The sequence below is a fragment of the Eleutherodactylus coqui genome, chromosome 5 (assembly GCF_035609145.1).
Source record: "Eleutherodactylus coqui strain aEleCoq1 chromosome 5, aEleCoq1.hap1, whole genome shotgun sequence".
Lineage (NCBI taxonomy): Eukaryota > Metazoa > Chordata > Amphibia > Anura > Eleutherodactylidae > Eleutherodactylus > Eleutherodactylus coqui.
The window spans coordinates 258,075,022-258,093,496 of record NC_089841.1 but is presented as its reverse complement, the minus strand read 5'-3'; the positions used below and the strand labels follow the sequence as shown (position 1 = coordinate 258,093,496).

The 18,475-nt window shown below is 46.3% G+C and overlaps 1 protein-coding gene across 1 annotated transcript; it reads right to left on the bottom strand.

The window, feature by feature from the left end:
- Positions 1–1,574: 1,574 nt before the first annotated feature.
- Positions 1,575–17,091, bottom strand: LOC136628567 (ectoderm-neural cortex protein 1-like). Its single transcript, XM_066604571.1, has 4 exons — positions 17,061–17,091; positions 15,170–15,237; positions 7,428–9,240; positions 1,575–4,289 (listed from the first exon to the last, which is right to left on the bottom strand). The coding sequence occupies exon 3, from the start codon at positions 9,200–9,202 to the stop codon at positions 7,436–7,438; it is 1,767 nt and encodes a 588-aa protein (XP_066460668.1). The 5' UTR covers positions 9,203–9,240; positions 15,170–15,237; positions 17,061–17,091; the 3' UTR covers positions 1,575–4,289; positions 7,428–7,435.
- Between the last annotated feature and the right edge of the window lie 1,384 nt (positions 17,092–18,475).

The following is an 18,475-nucleotide window of genomic DNA, read 5'->3' as shown; positions in this document are numbered from 1 at the left end:
GACCTAAAATAGAAATTTAAAGCATTTACTCACCCGCAGCGGGCCGCGAAGCTCTGCTCTTCCTCACGGCCGCATCTCCCTTGCTTCGGCTCGGCGGATGTGCCCGGCGCATGCGCGCGGCACGTCGGCGACGTGCCGCCGGCGTCAGGAATTCATCCGCCAGCCGAAAATGAAGATCCGGCCGTGAGGAAGAGCAGAGCTTCGCCGGCCGCTACGGATAGGTAAATGCTTTTAAATTGCTATTTTCAGCGCTCATGTCCGCGGGGCAGGAGGGACCCGCTGCAGATTCTACATGTAGAATCTGCAGCGGATCTGATTTTCCCCGTGGACATGAGGCCTTAGGTACGTAATTTCATCCTCCCTCATGGATATGATTCGTGACGGGAAATGAAACGTCCGCTTTTTAACCTTTTTTTTAACTTTTTTTTTTACCTTTTTACACTTTTTTTTTTTAGTTTAAATGATCACTGTTATCCATTGGATAACAGTGATCCTGTCACCAAGGACCTCTCTCTGCTCCTGGCTACACATGGTAGCCAGGAGCAAAGGGATCTTGAATTTCCCAGGGCCGGAATTTCCTCTGTGCACGCATGCGAAGGGGACTTCAGGTCCCGGGGGACGGGAACATCGCTGAGGACCGGGAGTGAGTATTTTCACCTCCCCTTGTGGATCCGATCCATGAGGGGAGGTGAAACTCACCTTTTTAAACTTTTTCGCAATCACCGCTATCCATTGGTGACCTCTCCTGGTTCCTGGCTACCTTCAGGAGCCGGGAGCCAGGAGATTTTAAAATTACCGCGGCTCCCATCCTTCTGCGCATGCGTGTGGCGTCATTCGTCTGGCGTGCATGCGCAGAACAGTGGCGCCGAGACCCAGAGGACCCTTTCACCGTGGGACACCACAGACAAGGCAGGTGAGTAATTTCAGCTTCCCTGATGGATCCGATCCATCAGGGCAGCTGAATCTAACTTTTTAAAACTTTTTTTTAACTTTATTGCAATCGCATTGCCGGGGGGTACTACCCACAGCCCAGGATGACAGCTCCATGCTGTCGGCTACCTGCGGGCACCAACAGCATGGAGCTGTCACGTTCTCAGCCAAGAGGGCTTTAATCCAAGGAGGATGCATGTTTTTACGTCCTCTAGGATTAAAGCCCACTTAGCTAGGACGTAAAATGGCAATGGGGCCGTCACTAAGGAGTCAAGTGTCTGCTACCTGAGCATTAACTACATAAAGCGTGGAGAACCTTATTGTAACTATTGTTTTCACATACAGTGCAAGTATCTTATAAAACTGGATCTTCTGTGCTGTGTCCTCCTACAAGAATGAGAAGTGCAAGAGACCATCTGAACTGTGCAGGACAAAAAAAAAAAATCTATATATTTTTCTCATATCCTTCAGCTGGAGATGTTTTATTACATTTCATTCCAGTCCGACCAGACAGATATGCCTGGCAAAGAACTAAATAAATAGTTGTTTTGCATTAAAGACGTTACACCATTGTAAAATCCTGTTGTCCGAGTCACTTGGCTTACGCGAATAAATAATATGCACAACCAAAAGCAATTTGTCCTACTTTAATTAATGTGCACAAATATCAGCTCCGGGCTGAACAGTATAAAATATACAAAGACATCTAAAAACTTACAGTAAGACTCAACACCTAGAAAGGTTTCATCCCTAGGCTGGCACGATGGAATGGAGAGGCTATTACTGCCAGCTATTCGCAAGGAGAGGTTTTAGCATCGGATGGAAGTATATATGTTATTTAAGGTGCCACCCAGTAAAGAAGCAGCGGATCATACTTAGTTTACACGTTATTAAGTATGGCAATCCCTCCACTCTGCTAGTCAGTAAGGATCCCACTCAGACGTATTTCCTATGTGATCTTCTGACATATCTCTAGAATACATTAGAAAATAACTTAAGCCTTTAACCCTTTTCAATCCAATTTGTATTCTAGTTTTCCTAGGGGACTTACTCTTTTTCTGCTGTTATACAATGGCGCTATATGCTGGCTAAAGCCAGTACTGCATGAGGTGCCACATTGGATAGACTCTGACAGCAGACAGGCTGGCAATATTCATTAAGAGAACCCCAACAGACGTCTTCCAACATCAGAGCTGTACAGCTTTAAATCATAATGTCTTTAGACATCAGACAGTGGATTGGAAAGGGTTAATGTTGCGTATCCCATTGGGAAAAAAAAAAAACACATTATTTTAGGAGAAGGATGATTTAGTAGGACACTTAGCAAATCCTAGAACATAACTGATATTTTACCTAGTCAATTGAAATAGGGGAATTTGTACAGGACTTTACAATACAAGGTTTTGAAGTCAATTAACTAGACATGTAAAAAGAAGTGTTTCAGTATTCATGCTTTAGGAACTTGCAAAAATACCTGATATTCAACCCACAATTCAAACTAGTGGTAACTATTCTCCATTTTTAACCTTATGTGAAAGACGGGAAGACATTCGACAATGGTCTCCTTATCTGCTTACATCCATACTCATTAGTAAGAAATACTTGAAAGTCAAAATCAGCCTCTAAATGACCAATGTGTAAGGAAATCATGGAGAGGCGTGCATTATATTCCACAAGGTTAGATATATAGTTTTATGTGGGCAGCTGGAGATACTGAACCTCTGTAGTCAGTCATTCTGGATTAGCAGCTTTGGTCTTGCCATACTATTGGTTGGAGTCTAGATATTAGGCTGCTGCAAGGCTCAAGCAAAGGTTTCACATAATGTGATTGTTCCCAGCAAGAGAAACCAAGTAATCTTGTAGCCATGATACCTTTTAATGGTCAACAAAATTACATGTTAATACGAGCTTCCGAAACAACTCAGGGTTCTTCTTCTGGCTTAAATGAAATAGATCCGAAGAGGCATGCAAATTATACACACATAAGGCACAGATATGGATGTGAATAATTTGTACTTAAAAGAATCCAACAGAAACACAAACATCTTTAAAAGTGGGAGTATTGTACTTCTGTTAAAGGGGTTGTCCCGCGCCGAAACGGGTTTTTTTTTTTTTCAACAGCCCCCCCGTTCGGCGCGAGACAACCCCGATGCAGGGGTTAAACAAGAACACCGGACAGCGCTTACCTGAATCCCCGCGCTCCGGTGACTTCTTACTTACCTGCTGAAGATGGCCGCCGGGATTTTCTCCCTCGGTGGACCGCAGGGCTTCTGTGCAGTCCATTGCCGATTCCAGCCTCCTGATTGGCTGGAATCGGCACGTGACGGGGCGGAGCTACACGGAGCCCCATTGAGAAAAGAAGAAGACCCGGACTGCGCAAGCGCGTCTAATTTGGCGATTAGACGCTGAAAATTAGACGGCTCCATGGAAACGAGGACGCTAGCAACGGAACAGGTAAGTGAAAAATGTCTGATAACTTCTGTATGGCTCATAATTAATGCACAATGTACATTACAAAGTGCATTAATATGGCCATACAGAAGTGTATAGACCCACTTTGTTTCGCGGGACAACCCCTTTAAGTGCAAATTATTTACATCCATATCTGTGCCTTATCATAAGTATGTGTGTATAAATATGCATGCCTCTTCAGATCTATTCCATTTAAGCCTGAAGAAGAACCCCAATAGGTTTGAAAGCTTGCATTAACATCATGTATTTTTGTTAGCCATTAAAAGGTATATCTTGAAGATTACTTGGTTTCTCTTGCTGGGAACAATCACATTTTGCTCTACTGGCCAACACCGTACCAAGCCTTTTTCATTACGTTTCACATAGTTACATAGCTTGTGCGCATGAACTCTTCACAAGAATATGGTGGCAGCCATAGGTCGCATGATTCCACATGGAATGTTCTCCCAACAGATGAGAATGGACTTAACATGGTACATCTAGGACAAGAAAGTGGAACGTCGCACAACACATCTGAACACCACGTTTTATTCTAGCGACCCTAATACTTTACCAGAAACTGGACTGAACTACATCATATATGTATTGGTTTCACAGAATGTAGAAATGTTAAGTTTGTGTTGGATTCCATGAGGGAAGTGAAAGTTTGGTAAATTAAATTAGAAAAAAAGCGCCATTTTAATATAAAATGACAACCTATTCTGACTCATTACAAAAGAGTCACTAATTGACTAAACATTTAAGTAAATTAGTCCAGAACAGTGCCGTTTGTGCATCCTAACACTGCTAAAGAGATTTTCATCCAGCAAGTCGTTAATAGTAGAGATGATCTGCAGACCTTTCCACCATGAAAATTACTCGATCATAATAATCCACCCGAAAGACATCTGTAAAATAAAAAAATGGGAAAGTAAATTAAAACTGGTAACAACTTTTAACAAAGAGCAAATTGGAATGTTTGGGTTTATGCTTCCAGGTACTTCAAACACCAAAAGAAATAAGTTGTCTGTCTGCATTCTTTGTGACATTTTTGCTCAGAAGTGTGACCAAAAAGTTTTTTTTTTTTTTGCAAAAGCCGCATGAAATTCATGTTTTTTCCCTCATTTTACAAGCCCCAAAAACATTGGATGCTCAAGTCTCCTACAAGAAAAAGTCCCCCAAGACCATTGGTATTGGAAATTTGTTTTAAAAAAAAACGTACATAATTTTTATCACCACAATAAATGCCGTAAATTGGTAACTATTGCATCGATAGCAGAAAGGGGTCAATCAGTCATTTGGATGAGTGCTTAAGAGTAAGTTCATAGGTCAAACATACTGCTATGCAGGTCTACACAAGCACCTACCACTGGAAAATTGCACGTGTCCAACATTGGGTATAAATGTGCTGCTTATCTAAGGCCTTAATGCCTCTTTCACACGAGAGATGAAAATTGCGAGATTTTGTAAATTTGCGATAGGCCGACAAAATGCATGTATGCGAAGCCCATGGTTCCCAGTGGGTTTATTCGCATAAGAGATGTTTTGTTACATTGCCACAAAATCTCACAATTTTGTAGCCCGTGTGAAAGAGGCCTAAGCATGCGTCAACTGGAGGTTGAGTGGCAGCAGCCGAAGTTTTCTGCAACTTCATGCAGCTGAGATGCAGAGACTCAGTGTGCTGATATATGGTGCTTTTATGAGAGAATAGTGCCATAATACTGCATTTCAAATGACTCTTCATTTGAAATGCAGAGCCCTAATAGCGGATGGATATTGAGAGAAGAGCCCCGGTGGCAGATGGCTGGGTGGTGAGAGAAGAGCCCCGGTGGCGGATGGCTGGGTGGTGAGAGAAGAGCCCCGGTGGCGGATGGCTGGGTGGTGAGAGAAGAGCCCCGGTGGCGGATGGCTGGGTGGTGAGAGAAGAGCCCCGGTGGCGGATGGCTGGGTGGTGAGAGAAGAGCCCCGGTGGCGGATGGCTGGGTGGTGAGAGAAGAGCCCCGGTGGCGGATGGCTGGGTGGTGAGAGAAGAGCCCCGGTGGCGGATGGCTGGGTGGTGAGAGAAGAGCCCCGGTGGCGGATGGCTGGGTGGTGAGAGAAGAGCCCCGGTGGCGGATGGCTGGGTGGTGAGAGAAGAGCCCCGGTGGCGGATGGCTGGGTGGTGAGAGAAGAGCCCCGGTGGCGGATGGCTGGGTGGTGAGAGAAGAGCCCCGGTGGCGGATGGCTGGGTGGTGAGAGAAGAGCCCCGGTGGCGGATGGCTGGGTGGTGAGAGAAGAGCCCCGGTGGCGGATGGATGAAGAGAGAAGAGCCCCGGTGGCGGATGGATGAAGAGAGAAGAGCCCCGGTGGCGGATGGATGAAGAGAGAAGAGTCCAGCTCTGTTCTTCATACCCCGCACAGAGTGCTCGGCTATACAACAGCCGGGCACTCCAGCTGTTTTCTGCACGGATGCAGAAGACAAGCGGGTACACCTCGCTTGTCTACTGCATCCTCCGCCCCGAGAGCTCAGCTTTATAACAGCCGGGCGTTTGGAGCGGGGGGACCAGCTGGATGCAGAAGGCAAGCGGGGACACCCCACTTGTCTTCTGCATCCTCCGCTCGCAGCAAAAGTGATCGCTCATCTTGAGCAATCATCTTGCGCTGAAAGCGACACAACGATAATTGCTCAAAAGACATCTTTTGAGCGATAATCGTTGTCTAAATGGGGCTTAAGAGATGAGAGACGAGTCCTAGTAGCAGATAAATGATGAGAGAAGAGTCGTAGTAGCGGATAGGTGCTTGTTACACAACACATTTTCGATAAATTTTAATTTTCCATACATAAAAGATTACATATAGTAAGAGAACTTTTCTGATCTCATCCATTGATAGCCTTCAACCCTGCAAGACCAGTGATTTTTCAGGTTTTCAATTTTTTATTCCCGCCTTCCAAGATCCATATACTTTTTATTTTTCCACCAACATCGCTGTATGAAGGACTAGTTGTATATTCTTATTGGCAATATTTTATGTTTATGATGCTTGTGTGTTTGGCTCTTGTTATGTCGGGACAATTCTTGGTGGTGTAAATGGGCCTTAGAGGTGTTAAAAATAGTGGAATTCAATCAAAACAATCATTCATCAGGTAGAATAGAACAAGAAATGATAGTTTTAGCCATCCGATGATAAATTGCCATCCTCTGGAAAGAAGTTGGGTGTGCTTGAGCAGCGCTGGACAGTCAGAGCACTAGTGATACATACTAATAGACTATGTGCATCAGCAGTCAGAGACTAAACGGTCACCTTGATCACCACAGTGTTTGAGTTCTAAAGAAGGACGACACTTTTAAGCAATTTCATGTATGTGGTGGTTTTATGGCACAATATTTTATTAATGCTGAAATAAAGTACATTAACGGGTGCCCCATTTTGTTTAAGATATTTTGATATATAGTTTGTATAGTCTTGGATTACAGGTTGCATATGTTGGCATGCGCATTAAAAAAATATATATATTCGTATTTTATTTAGAATTTTCTTGTACTTACTTTTCTATTTCTTTTAACCATTTGTATCCCCCATGACGTCATATAAGACCTCTGGGGGTCATTCACATTGTATTTTCTTCTTTTCTAATTTCACAATTTTCCACTGTAGCTGGGACATCCAGCCCCAGTTACAGGGAGAAATATCCCTATTGTGCCATTAGTCACTGGCAGAGCTGCAATGCCCAGGGTCGCCAGTGATCACTGATCTGGTGCCGCTTCCTCTATTCACTATATACCGCACATTGACAGCTATGTATTCTGCAACAGAGAAGATAGAAATGGCTTTAAACGGTCTTCTCCCCGCGGTCCGCTGGCTCTCTGACAGCCCAGCACCGGACATACTCCTGCTTTAAACCTACACTGCATCTTTACAATGCTGCGAGTTCAGATGCTAGGACCAAGCCTGTACATTCACAGTGCCTTGTCTGAAATGGGTTAATGAATTACTTTACATTATCTAATGAAATTCAAGTTCAACTAATAGATTAAGTGCATTTTTGGTCTGATAAAAACAATTACCTTCAGGCTTAAGCAGAAAGGTACTTCCAAGTGCTGACGAAGGCTGTTGGAATGAGAGAGTAAGGCACGGTGGTCACACTACTCCATGTGTCACTTACAGGGTCGTAACAGTCCAGGGTTTTGCCTCGCTGCGAACCGCAGTATCCACCTACGACGTATAGTCTGTTGCCAGAAGCAACTGCACGGCAGCTAATCCTCTTCGAGGAAACGTCTCCAAATCTGCACCACTGATAGGTCTCACTATTAAAGCGATAAGCTGAACTAGCAGAGAATTCGGTGTCTCCTCCTATCACAATGACATGATTTCCTAAAACGGCAGCACCGGTGTAACGCCAAGATTGAGGGCAGTTGGCAGGCACTGTCCATCTATTTTGAACTGGATCGAAACACTGGACTTTTGGAAGCTTTTCACGATTGACACTAGTACCTCCAAATACAAAAAGTTTCATCTTTGCTCCCACGACTGCTGCATTGCTCACACCTTCTCTAAGGGGAGCTACCAAGCTCCATTTGTCAACCTGTGGGTCATAATGTTCAACTTGCTTTAAGGATACAGAAGGAGATGCTGGAAATGCCCCTGTAATGGCTGTATGCCCTCCAACCACATAAAGACAATTGTCTAGTTCTGCAGATCCATGACCAAACCTAGCGACAAGCAAAGGCCCTGCCTTGGACCATTCATCATGCAGGGTGTCATAGACCCAGACATCTTTAGATGCTCCATTTTCTGCTCCCTTTCCTCCTGTAACATACACTTTGCAGCCAATTGCACAGGCACTACATTCTTTACGTGGGCTAGGAATGTCAGTTTTGGGTATCATCTCAGTTGTCTTTTGATCCATTACATAGATCTTGTCACACATAAATGTTTGCCCTCCCAAGAGCAGCAGGGCTTGACTAACTTTCCGAGGTCGAGCACAAAAACCAGTCACTAAGCCATCATTCTGCAGAATCTTGTTCCTACAATGGGTTGCTTCTTCCACAATTGCCTTTGCCAGCTTGTTCTGAACAACCAAATCATCTGAAGCCAGACTTCGAAGATACTGGTCCGGAAGTAGAGCTAGCCTGACACACCGCAGCAGATCTGGTAGATCATCCAATCGGAGACAAAGATCATACTTTATCCATCCCATCACAGCTTCATAGACTAAACTTTCATCTTCGACTTCAAGCTCCTCACTTAGGATGAGCTCCATCAGTTTGAGCTTTGGCAACCTTAGAAAGTCTTCTGCTTTTGACAGCTCCACAAAATTGGAAAGACACATTCTCCAAGATAGCTCAAACAATCTCTCGCAGCAGTGTGCATCAGATATCAGCATCATGTTCAAGCAGTTTGCCGTATGAAGGTTCTTTTCCAGGAACTCTGAGGCTGCATCTCGTATGTCGTGAAACTGCAGCATATCCCCGGCTTCCAGCAAGGACTCTGAATTCTCCTCATTGAGTATAATACGAGCAGAATAGGCATAATCTAGAAGCAGCTCCAAGACCTCAGGATGCAGCGCATCATGGAAGTTGACTTCTCGATCCTGACTTTCTTTTAGACCACCACTGAACATTGCCTCAAAGTAACGGCTGCTAGAAGCTAGGACAGCTCGATGACATGGGAAAGCACGGTTTCCAGCCAACAACACCACATCTGTGAACAGGCAGCGCTTGCGGAGTAGGTTAAGATGTGTTAGAAGACTATCTGCATGGCCGGGCTTGTGGAATAAATGGATGTTCATTGACCCCGTGCTGGAGCGCGACTTGCGGTTCTCATGGTTGCTGACAGACATTCTGCTTTGTTAGGTTTACTTGTAACCAGGATAAAAACCTAAGATATAAAAAAGAAATATCGTTAGAAGGCGGAATGAAGCAGCACTTCTTTGAAGATCTAAGATTGTATGCTGTATCATTCAGCACCAACAGGAAGAGCAGGCGAGTGCGAACACGGAGAAGGAAACAAAGGCTCCTTCATTTCTATCAGCCTTTTACTACGGAGGTCCCGAGGACCTTCCACTTGCACCAGGTCTAAGAAGTCTAATGTGGCAATGATTTGAATTTTAAATAGCATTTATTACCCATTAACGGGGTTGTCCGACACATTAACGGCAGTGGCGGATGAAAAGACCCCGTACACATTACTCTGCACACCTTTCCTCTTGCTCCAGCGCTGCCGCCCCAATTCTCCGAGTCACTGTGTTTGCATTGGCTGCAGTAGCAACGTGACTATTTTACCTGCACAGTGAATGTCCTGCCCTGAAACAGAAGGTCACGAGTGACATCCTGAATAGAGTCCTAGGCCAATTTACTACGACCCATGTGACCTGTGTATGGGGGATGTCACCCAGGCCAGACGACAAGGTGATGTCACCGCTCATGTAACATGCTGCTGAGTACTAAATGAGAACTGTTTCAGCTCTGTGAGCAGCTTTCAGGATTGTTTGGATACTAGATAGTATAGAGCGCACGCGGCATGATAGAATAGAGCGCAGGCGGTATTATTGTACATAGTATAGAGTGCATGCAGTATGCTCCTATATACTAAAGAGTGCACGCGGTATTATTGTACATAGTATAGAGTGCATGCAGTATGCTGTTAGATAGTATAGAGCGCACGCGGCATGATACTAGATAGTATAGAGCGCACGCAGCATGATACTAGATAGTATAGAGCGCACGCGGCATGATACTAGATAGTATAGAGCGCACGCGGCATGATACTAGATAGTATAGAGCGCACGCGGCATGATACTAGATAGTATAGAGCGCACGCGGCATGATACTAGATAGTATAGAGCGCACGCGGCATGATACTAGATAGTATAGAGTGCATGCAGTATGCTGTTAGATAGTATAGAGCGCACGCGGCATGATACTAGATAGTATAGAGCGCACGCGGCATGATACTAGATAGTATAGAGCGCACGCAGCATGATACTAGATAGTATAGAGTGCATGCGGTATTATTGTACATAGTATAGAGTGCATGCAGTATGCTCCTATATAGTATAGAGCGCACGCAGCATGATACTAGATAGTATAGAGTGCATGCGGTATTATTGTACATAGGATAGAGCGCACGCAGCATGATACTAGATAGTATAGAGTGCATGCAGTATTATTGTACATAGTATAGAGTGCATGCGGCATGATACTATATAGTATAGAGTGCATGCGGTATTATTGTACATAGTATAGAGCGCATGCGGCATGATACTAGATAGTATAGAGTGCAGGCGGTATTATTGTACATAGTATGGAGCGCACGCGGCATGATACTAGATAGTATAGAGGGCACATGGCATGATTGTACAATAATGCCGCGTGCAGTCTGTACTATCGTGCCGCGTGCGCTCCATACCATCTAGTATCGTGCCGCGTGCGCTCCATACCATCTAGTATCGTGCCGCGTGCGCTCCATACCATCTAGTATCGTGCCGCGTGCGCTCCATACCATCTAGTATCGTGCCGCGTGCGCTCCATACCATCTAGTATCGTGCCGCGTGCGCTCCATACCATCTAGTATCGTGCCGCGTGCGCTCCATACCATCTAGTATCGTGCCGCGTGCGCTCCATACCATCTAGTATCGTGCCGCGTGCGCTCCATACCATCTAGTATCGTGCCGCGTGCGCTCCATACCATCTAGTATCGTGCCGCGTGCGCTCCATACCATCTAGTATCGTGCCGCGTGCGCTCCATACCATCTAGTATCGTGCCGCGTGCGCTCCATACCATCTAGTATCGTGCCGCGTGCGCTCCATACCCTCTAGTATCGTGCCGCGTGCGCTCCATACCCTCTAGTATCGTGCCGCGTGCGCTCCATACCATCTAGTATCGTGCCGCGTGCGCTCCATACCATCTAGTATCGTGCCGCGTGCGCTCCATACCATCTAGTATCGTGCCGCGTGCGCTCCATACCATCTAGTATCGTGCCGCGTGCGCTCCATACCATCTAGTATCGTGCCGCGTGCGCTCCATACCATCTAGTATCGTGCCGCGTGCGCTCCATACTATGTACAATAATACCGCGTGCGCTGTATACTATGTACAATAATACCGCGTGCACTCTGTACTTAGTATAGAGCGCACATGGCATGATCGTATAGAGCGCACGCGGCATGATACTAGATAGTATAGAGCGCACGCGGCATGATACTAGATAGTATAGAGCGCACGCGGCATGATCGTATAGAGCGCACGCGGCATGATACTAGATAGTATAGAGGGCACATGGCATGATTGTACAATAATACCGCATGCACTCTGTACTATCCATGCCGCGTGCGCTCCATACTAGCTAGTATCGTGCCGCGTGCGCTCCATACTAGCTAGTATCGTGCCGCGTGCGCTCCATACTAGCTAGTATCGTGCCGCGTGCGCTCCATACTAGCTAGTATCGTGCCGCGTGCGCTCCATACTAGCTAGTATCGTGCCGCGTGCGCTCCATACTAGCTAGTATCGTGCCGCGTGCGCTCCATACTAGCTAGTATCGTGCCGCGTGCGCTCCATACTAGCTAGTATCGTGCCGCGTGCGCTCCATACTAGCTAGTATCGTGCCGCGTGCGCTCCATACTAGCTAGTATCGTGCCGCGTGCGCTCCATACTAGCTGGTATCGTGCCGCGTGCGCTCCATACTAGCTGGTATCGTGCCGCGTGCGCTCCATACTAGCTAGTATCATGCCGCGTGCGCTCCATACTAGCTAGTATCGTGCCGCGTGCGCTCTATACTAGCTAGTATCGTGCCGCGTGCGCTCTATACTATGTACAATAATACCGCATGCACTTTGTACTTAGTATAGAGCGCACATAGCATGATCGTATAGAGTGACGCGGTATTATTGTACATAGTATAGCGCGCACGCAGCATGATACTTGATCGCCTAGAGTGCACATGGCATGATACTAGATAGTATAGAGGGCACATGGCATGATCGTATAGAGTGCAAGCGGTATTATTGTACATAGTATAGAGCGCACGCAGCATGATACTACATAGTATAGAGTGCAGGCCGTTCTATTGTACATAGTATAGAGTGCATGTAGTATGCTGCTAGATAGTATAGAGTGTACATGGCATGATAGTATAGAGTGCACGCGGTATGATACTAGATAGTATAGAGTGCATGCGGTATTATTGTATATAGTATAGAGTGCATGCGGTATTATTGTACATAGTATAGAGTGCATGCAGTATGCTCCTAGATAGTATAGAGCGCACACGGCATGATACTACATAGTATAGAGAGCACATGGCATGATCGTATAGAGCGCACGTGGTATTATTGTACATAGTATAGAGTGCACGCAGCATGATACTAGATAGTATAGAGTGCACATGGATTGATAGTATAGAGTGCACGCGGTATTATTGTACATAGTATAGAGTGCATGTAGTATGCTGCTAGATAGTATAGAGTGTACATGGCATGATAGTATAGAGCGCACGCGGTATTATTGTACATAGTATAGAGCGCACGCGGCATGATACTAGATAGTATAGAATGCAGGCGGTATTATTGTACATAGTATAGAGCACACGCAGCATGATACTAGATAGTATAGAGTGCATATGGCATGATCGTATAGAGTGCACACAGTATTATTGCACATAGTATAGAGCGCACATGGATTGATAGTATAGAGTGCACGCGGTATTATTGTACATAGTATATTGTGCATGCAGTATGCTGCTAGATAGTATAGAGTGCACATGGATTGATAGTTTAGAGTGCACGCGGTATTATTGTACATAGTATAGAGCGCACGCGGCATGATACTAGATATTATAAAGTGCACGCGGTATTATTGTACATAGTATAGAGTGCATGCAGTATGCTGCTAGATAGTATAGAGCGCATGCAGTATGCTGCTAGATAGTATAGAGTGTGCATGGCATGATAGTATAGAGTGCACGCGGTATGATACTAGATAGTATAGAGTGCAGGCGGTATTATTGTACATAGTATAGAGTGCATGCAGTATGCTGCTAGATAGTATAGAGCGCATGCAGTATGCTGCTAGATAGTATAGAGTGTGCATGGCATGATAGTATAGAGTGCACGCGGTATGATACTAGATAGTATAGAGTGCATGCGGTGTTATTGTACATAGTATAGAGCGCATGCGGTATTATTGTACATAGTATAGAGTGCATGCGGTATGCTGTTAGATAGTATAGAGCGCACGCGGCATGATACTAGATAGTATAGAGTGCATGCGGTGTTATTGTACATAGTATAGAGTGCATGCAGTATGCTGTTAGATAGTATAGAGTGCATGCGGTGTTATTGTACATAGTATAGAGTGCATGCGGTATGCTGTTAGATAGTATAGAGTGCACGCGGTATGATACTAGATAGTATAGAGTGCAGGCGGTATTATTGTACATAGTATAGAGCGCACGCGGCAGGATACTAGATAGTATAGAGTGCATGCGGTGTTATTGTACATAGTATAGAGTGCATGCGGTATGCTGTTAGATAGTATAGAGCGCACGCGGCATGATACTAGATAGTATAGAGTGCAGGCGGTATTATTGTACATAGTATAGAGCGCATGCAGTATGATAGATAGTACAGCCAGGGCTCTGGCTGATGAATTGGGCAGCAGAAGTCGGGACAAAGTTCTCAACTGCATTAATTAATTATTAAACCAGGTTAGTAATCAGTCCCCGGAGCCACAATGTACATGGCTCCCAGCTAAACACACAGAACACTCATTGTCACTTCCTGCCATACAACATGAAATACCAGAGCAGCCCAACATTAACCCCCTCATCTCTGAATGCTTGCTGGCAGGAAGCTGGGCACGTTCAGACTTCTGACCCCGGGCGCAGTGGAAGCGGATACTGTATGACTGCACGTGAAGACATAATGTACAACGCTACAGAGTATGCCAGTGTTTAGCAGACGCACAGCAGTACTGGGTTAACACTACAGTTGCCCCTAGGCACCCAGGAGAGTTTGGTGGTTCCCCATGTGGGCAGTTCAAGGACACAATGATGTGAATTCCATAGTAATGCAATCATGTAAGACACATTGGGGGAAAGGTATTAAGGACTGTGTGACGTTTTCCTGTCATTAAAAAGTTGCTAATTTGGCACAAAAGATTTCCGGCTTTGTTATTTTATGCTTCTCTTTCAAGTTTTCCGAAGTGGTGAGAAACGGAAGCATGATTTGTTCGCCGCGAGGTTTGCTGTAAGATTTAAGGATTGCAACTTTTTAAAACAGCGCAAAATCACTCCAGGGAAGTTGTGGCAAGCACATCTCTAGACGTATATAAAGATGCGGCTAGTTTACCAACAGTGTGCCACACGGATACATTTGTCAAAAAGAACGTGGATGCGGCCTCCAAGAAAAGTAACACCAGGGAGAAAAACACAGATACAGTCCCCTATTATGTCATCATTTATGAATGTAGGGGACACTCTGGGTAGCGGGTCTGAATACAACATCCTGGCCCATGGCCACCAGGTGGTCCAGAAAGAACTCCAGGTGAAAGGAGAGACCCCACAGTAATCGTGCCGCAGACAGGAGCCGTGGGGAGCGAGCAGACTGTACAAAGCTATCTAGTACCAGAATCTGCTTCTTCTACAGAAGGCCGGGCATTGTTCATACTCCCCCAATATAACCCTGTATCCAATACAGTTCCCACAGACCAAGACAAAACCCCAATGACTCCTCTAGATATCTGCATCAATGCAAACAGCCAGCAATCTACTAGTTAATTAGTCCCCACAAGGTATAGAGGTGCCACTTACTGTGCCCAGAGCGGTGGTATCAGATCTTCACCTCCATCCCAGCAAGTCAGTGGACACAGGTCTAAGAGCTGCAATATGAACATAGTGTTAAATCTCCATTTTCTAAGACAACATTGCTGCTTCTTTCTGTGTTGGGTGAAGTTTTGCATATCGTTTTGTGTGTGGGTGCAGTGAGGGCATCTGTGCGCGGTCTGTACCTCTATAGATATAGCAGGAGGTGCAGTGAGGACATTTGTGTGCAGTCTGTAGCTCTATAAATATGGCATGGCAGGAGGTGCAGTGAGGGCATCTGTGTGAGGTATGTACCCCTATAGATATGGCAGGAGGTGCAGTGAGGGCATCTGTGTACGGTCCGTACCCCTATAGATATAGCAGGAGGTGCAGTGAGGGCATCTGTGTAAGGTCTGTACCCCTATAGATATGGCAGGAGGTGCAGTAAGGGCATCTGTGTACGGCCTGTACCCCTATAGATATGGCAGGAGGTGCAGTGAGGGCATCTGTGTAAGGTCTGTACCCCTATAGATATGGTAGGAGGTGCAGTGAGGGAATCCATGTGCAGTCTGTACCCCTATAGATATGGCATGGCAGGAGATGCAGTGAGGCCATCTGTGTGAGGTCTGTACCTCTATAGATATGGAATGGCAGGAGGTGCAGTGAGGGCATCTGTGTGTGGTCTGTACCTCTATAGATATGGCATGGCAGGAGGTGCAGTGAGGGCATCTGTGTGAGGTCTGTACGCCTAAAGATATGGCAGGAGGTGCAGTGAGGGCATCTGTGTAAGGTCTGTACCCCTATAGATATGGCATGGCATGAGGTGCAGTGAGGGCATCTTTGCGCGGTATGTACCCCTATAGATATGGCAGGAGGTGCAGTGAGGACATTTGTGTGCAGTCTGTACCTCTATAAATATGGCATGGCAGGAGGTGCAGTGAGGGTATCTTTGTGCAGTCTGTACCCCTATAGATATGGCATGGCAGGAGGTGCAGTGAGGGCATCTGTGTAAGGTCTGTACCCCTATAGATATGGCATGGCAGGAGGTGCAGTGAGGGAATCTGTGTGAGGTCTGTACCCCTATAGATATGGCAGGAGGTGAAGTGAGGACATCTGTGTGCAGTCTGTACCCCTATAGATTTGGCATGGCAGGAGGTGCAGTGAGGGCATCTGTGTGAAGTCTGTACCCCTATAGATATGGCAGGAGGTGCAGTGAGGGCATCTGTGTGAGGTCTGTACCCCTATGGGTATTGCAGGAGGTGCAGTGAGGGCATCTGTGGGAGGTCTGTACCCCTATAGATATGGCAGGAGGTGAAGTGAGGACATCTGTGTGCAGTCTGTACCCCTATAGATTTGGCATGGCAGGAGGTGCAGTGAGGGCATCTGTGTGAAGTCTGTACCCCTATAGGTATTGCAGGAGGTGCAGTGAGGGCATCTGTGTGTGGTCTGTACCCCTATAGATATGGCAGGAGGTGCAGTGAGGGCATCTGTGTGAAGTCTGTACCCCTATAGATATGGCAGGAGGTGCAGTGAGGGCATCTGTGTGAGGTCTGTACCCCTATAGGTATTGCAGGAGGTGCAGTGAGGGCATCTGTGTGAGGTCTGTACCCCTATAGGTATTGCAGGAGGTGCAGTGAGGGCATCTGTTTGCAGTCTGTATCCCTATAGATACGGCAGGAGGTGCAGTGAGGGCATCTGTGTGAGGTCTGTACTATGGATATGGCAGGACATGGACTGTCAACATGTGAGATAGAAATGTGTATTCCAGAAAAGAGGTGCTGCAGCAGTCAGGGTGATTACAGACATCACAGAGAGCTCTCAGCAGCTACGTGGACACTACAGCAAGAAGCTAATGCACAGATAGAAGAGCCAAAAGTGCTAGCAGAGCTTCCCAACTCACCGCCTCGCTCCCTGGACTGAGGGCTCAGCTGGGACAAAGCCTACTTACTATTCACAAGTCCTGGTCTCGCCCACTAGCAGCCAGCCAATAAGAAGAGGCAGCCTTTTCAATAGTTGCTTCTTTGAGCCTTCTTCTGGGTCTTAGCCCCGACTTCCTGGTGAAAGAAGCATAAGTTCAGGAGGCTGCTGGCTGCTCCCCTCCTGGAGACCTGTGAGGATGATGCTGGTAGCCTTGTGCTTGGACAGTCCTGTTCTGTGCATCTGCTGTTTTAGCACTTTCCGTGTATTAGATATTTCTGTTTACCCCAATGCTTCACATCAGCTTCTTTCAAACATATGAAAATAACATCTTATGCTTAAAGGGGTTGTCCCGCGCCGAAACGGGTTTTTTTTTTTCAATAGCCCCCCCGTTCGGCGCGAGACAACCCCAATGCAGGGACCTAAAAAAAAATCCGCACAGCGCTTACCTGAATCCCCGCGCTCCGGTGACTTCTTACTTACCGGTTGAAGATGGCCGCCGGGATCTTCTCCCTCGGTGGACCGCAGCTCTTCTGTGCGGTCCATTGCCGATTGCAGCCTCCTGATTGGCTGGAATCGGCACGTGACGGGGCGGAGCTACATGGAGCCGCTCTCCGGCACCAGCGGCCCCATTCAGAAAAGAAGACCCGGACTGCGCAAGCGCGTCTAATCTGGCGATTAGACGCTGAAAATTAGACGGCACCATGGAGACGAGGACGCCAGCAACGGAACAGGTAAGTGAATAACTTCTAATAACTTCTGTATGGCTCATAATTAATGCACAATGTACATTACAAAGTGCATTAATATGGCCATACAGAAGTGTACAGACCCACTTGCTTTCGCGGGACAACCCCTTTAAATCTAAATAGACGATGTGCCGTTCAGAACTGCAGGCGAGATGAATGACGAACCCCGAGGAGAGGAAACTAGGAACTCCAGGTCAGAAATTCTTCCAATTTTATTTCAAACTGTTTCTATCTTCACTTTCGGAGCCCTTATATTGCCCTACACAGCATCCCCCCCCCCACCCCCACCCACCCTACAGAGGACAGCAAGGTGTACTTACCGAGAGGCTGTTGGGAAAAAGTAAAATGTCACAAATTATGGTGCGCACCACACTGGCGGAGGAACCTTGCTGGATCTTCCCCAGTGTCCCTGAAGGGCCATATTTACAGCTCTTGCCTTTCCAGGTACCAGCTGCCATCACAGCGTACTCACACTGCGCCATTACTATCATGATTCGCTTGTTTCTGAGCAATTGTAATAATAATGGGTTTTGGCTTATTTACACAGGATGAATATCGGTACTGGTGTATCTTGTCTCCACTAGAAGAATGGGTGGAGACATGGGTTGAGAGTCCGGAGTTAGAGGGTAGGGCTCGGTGATGGCCAGAG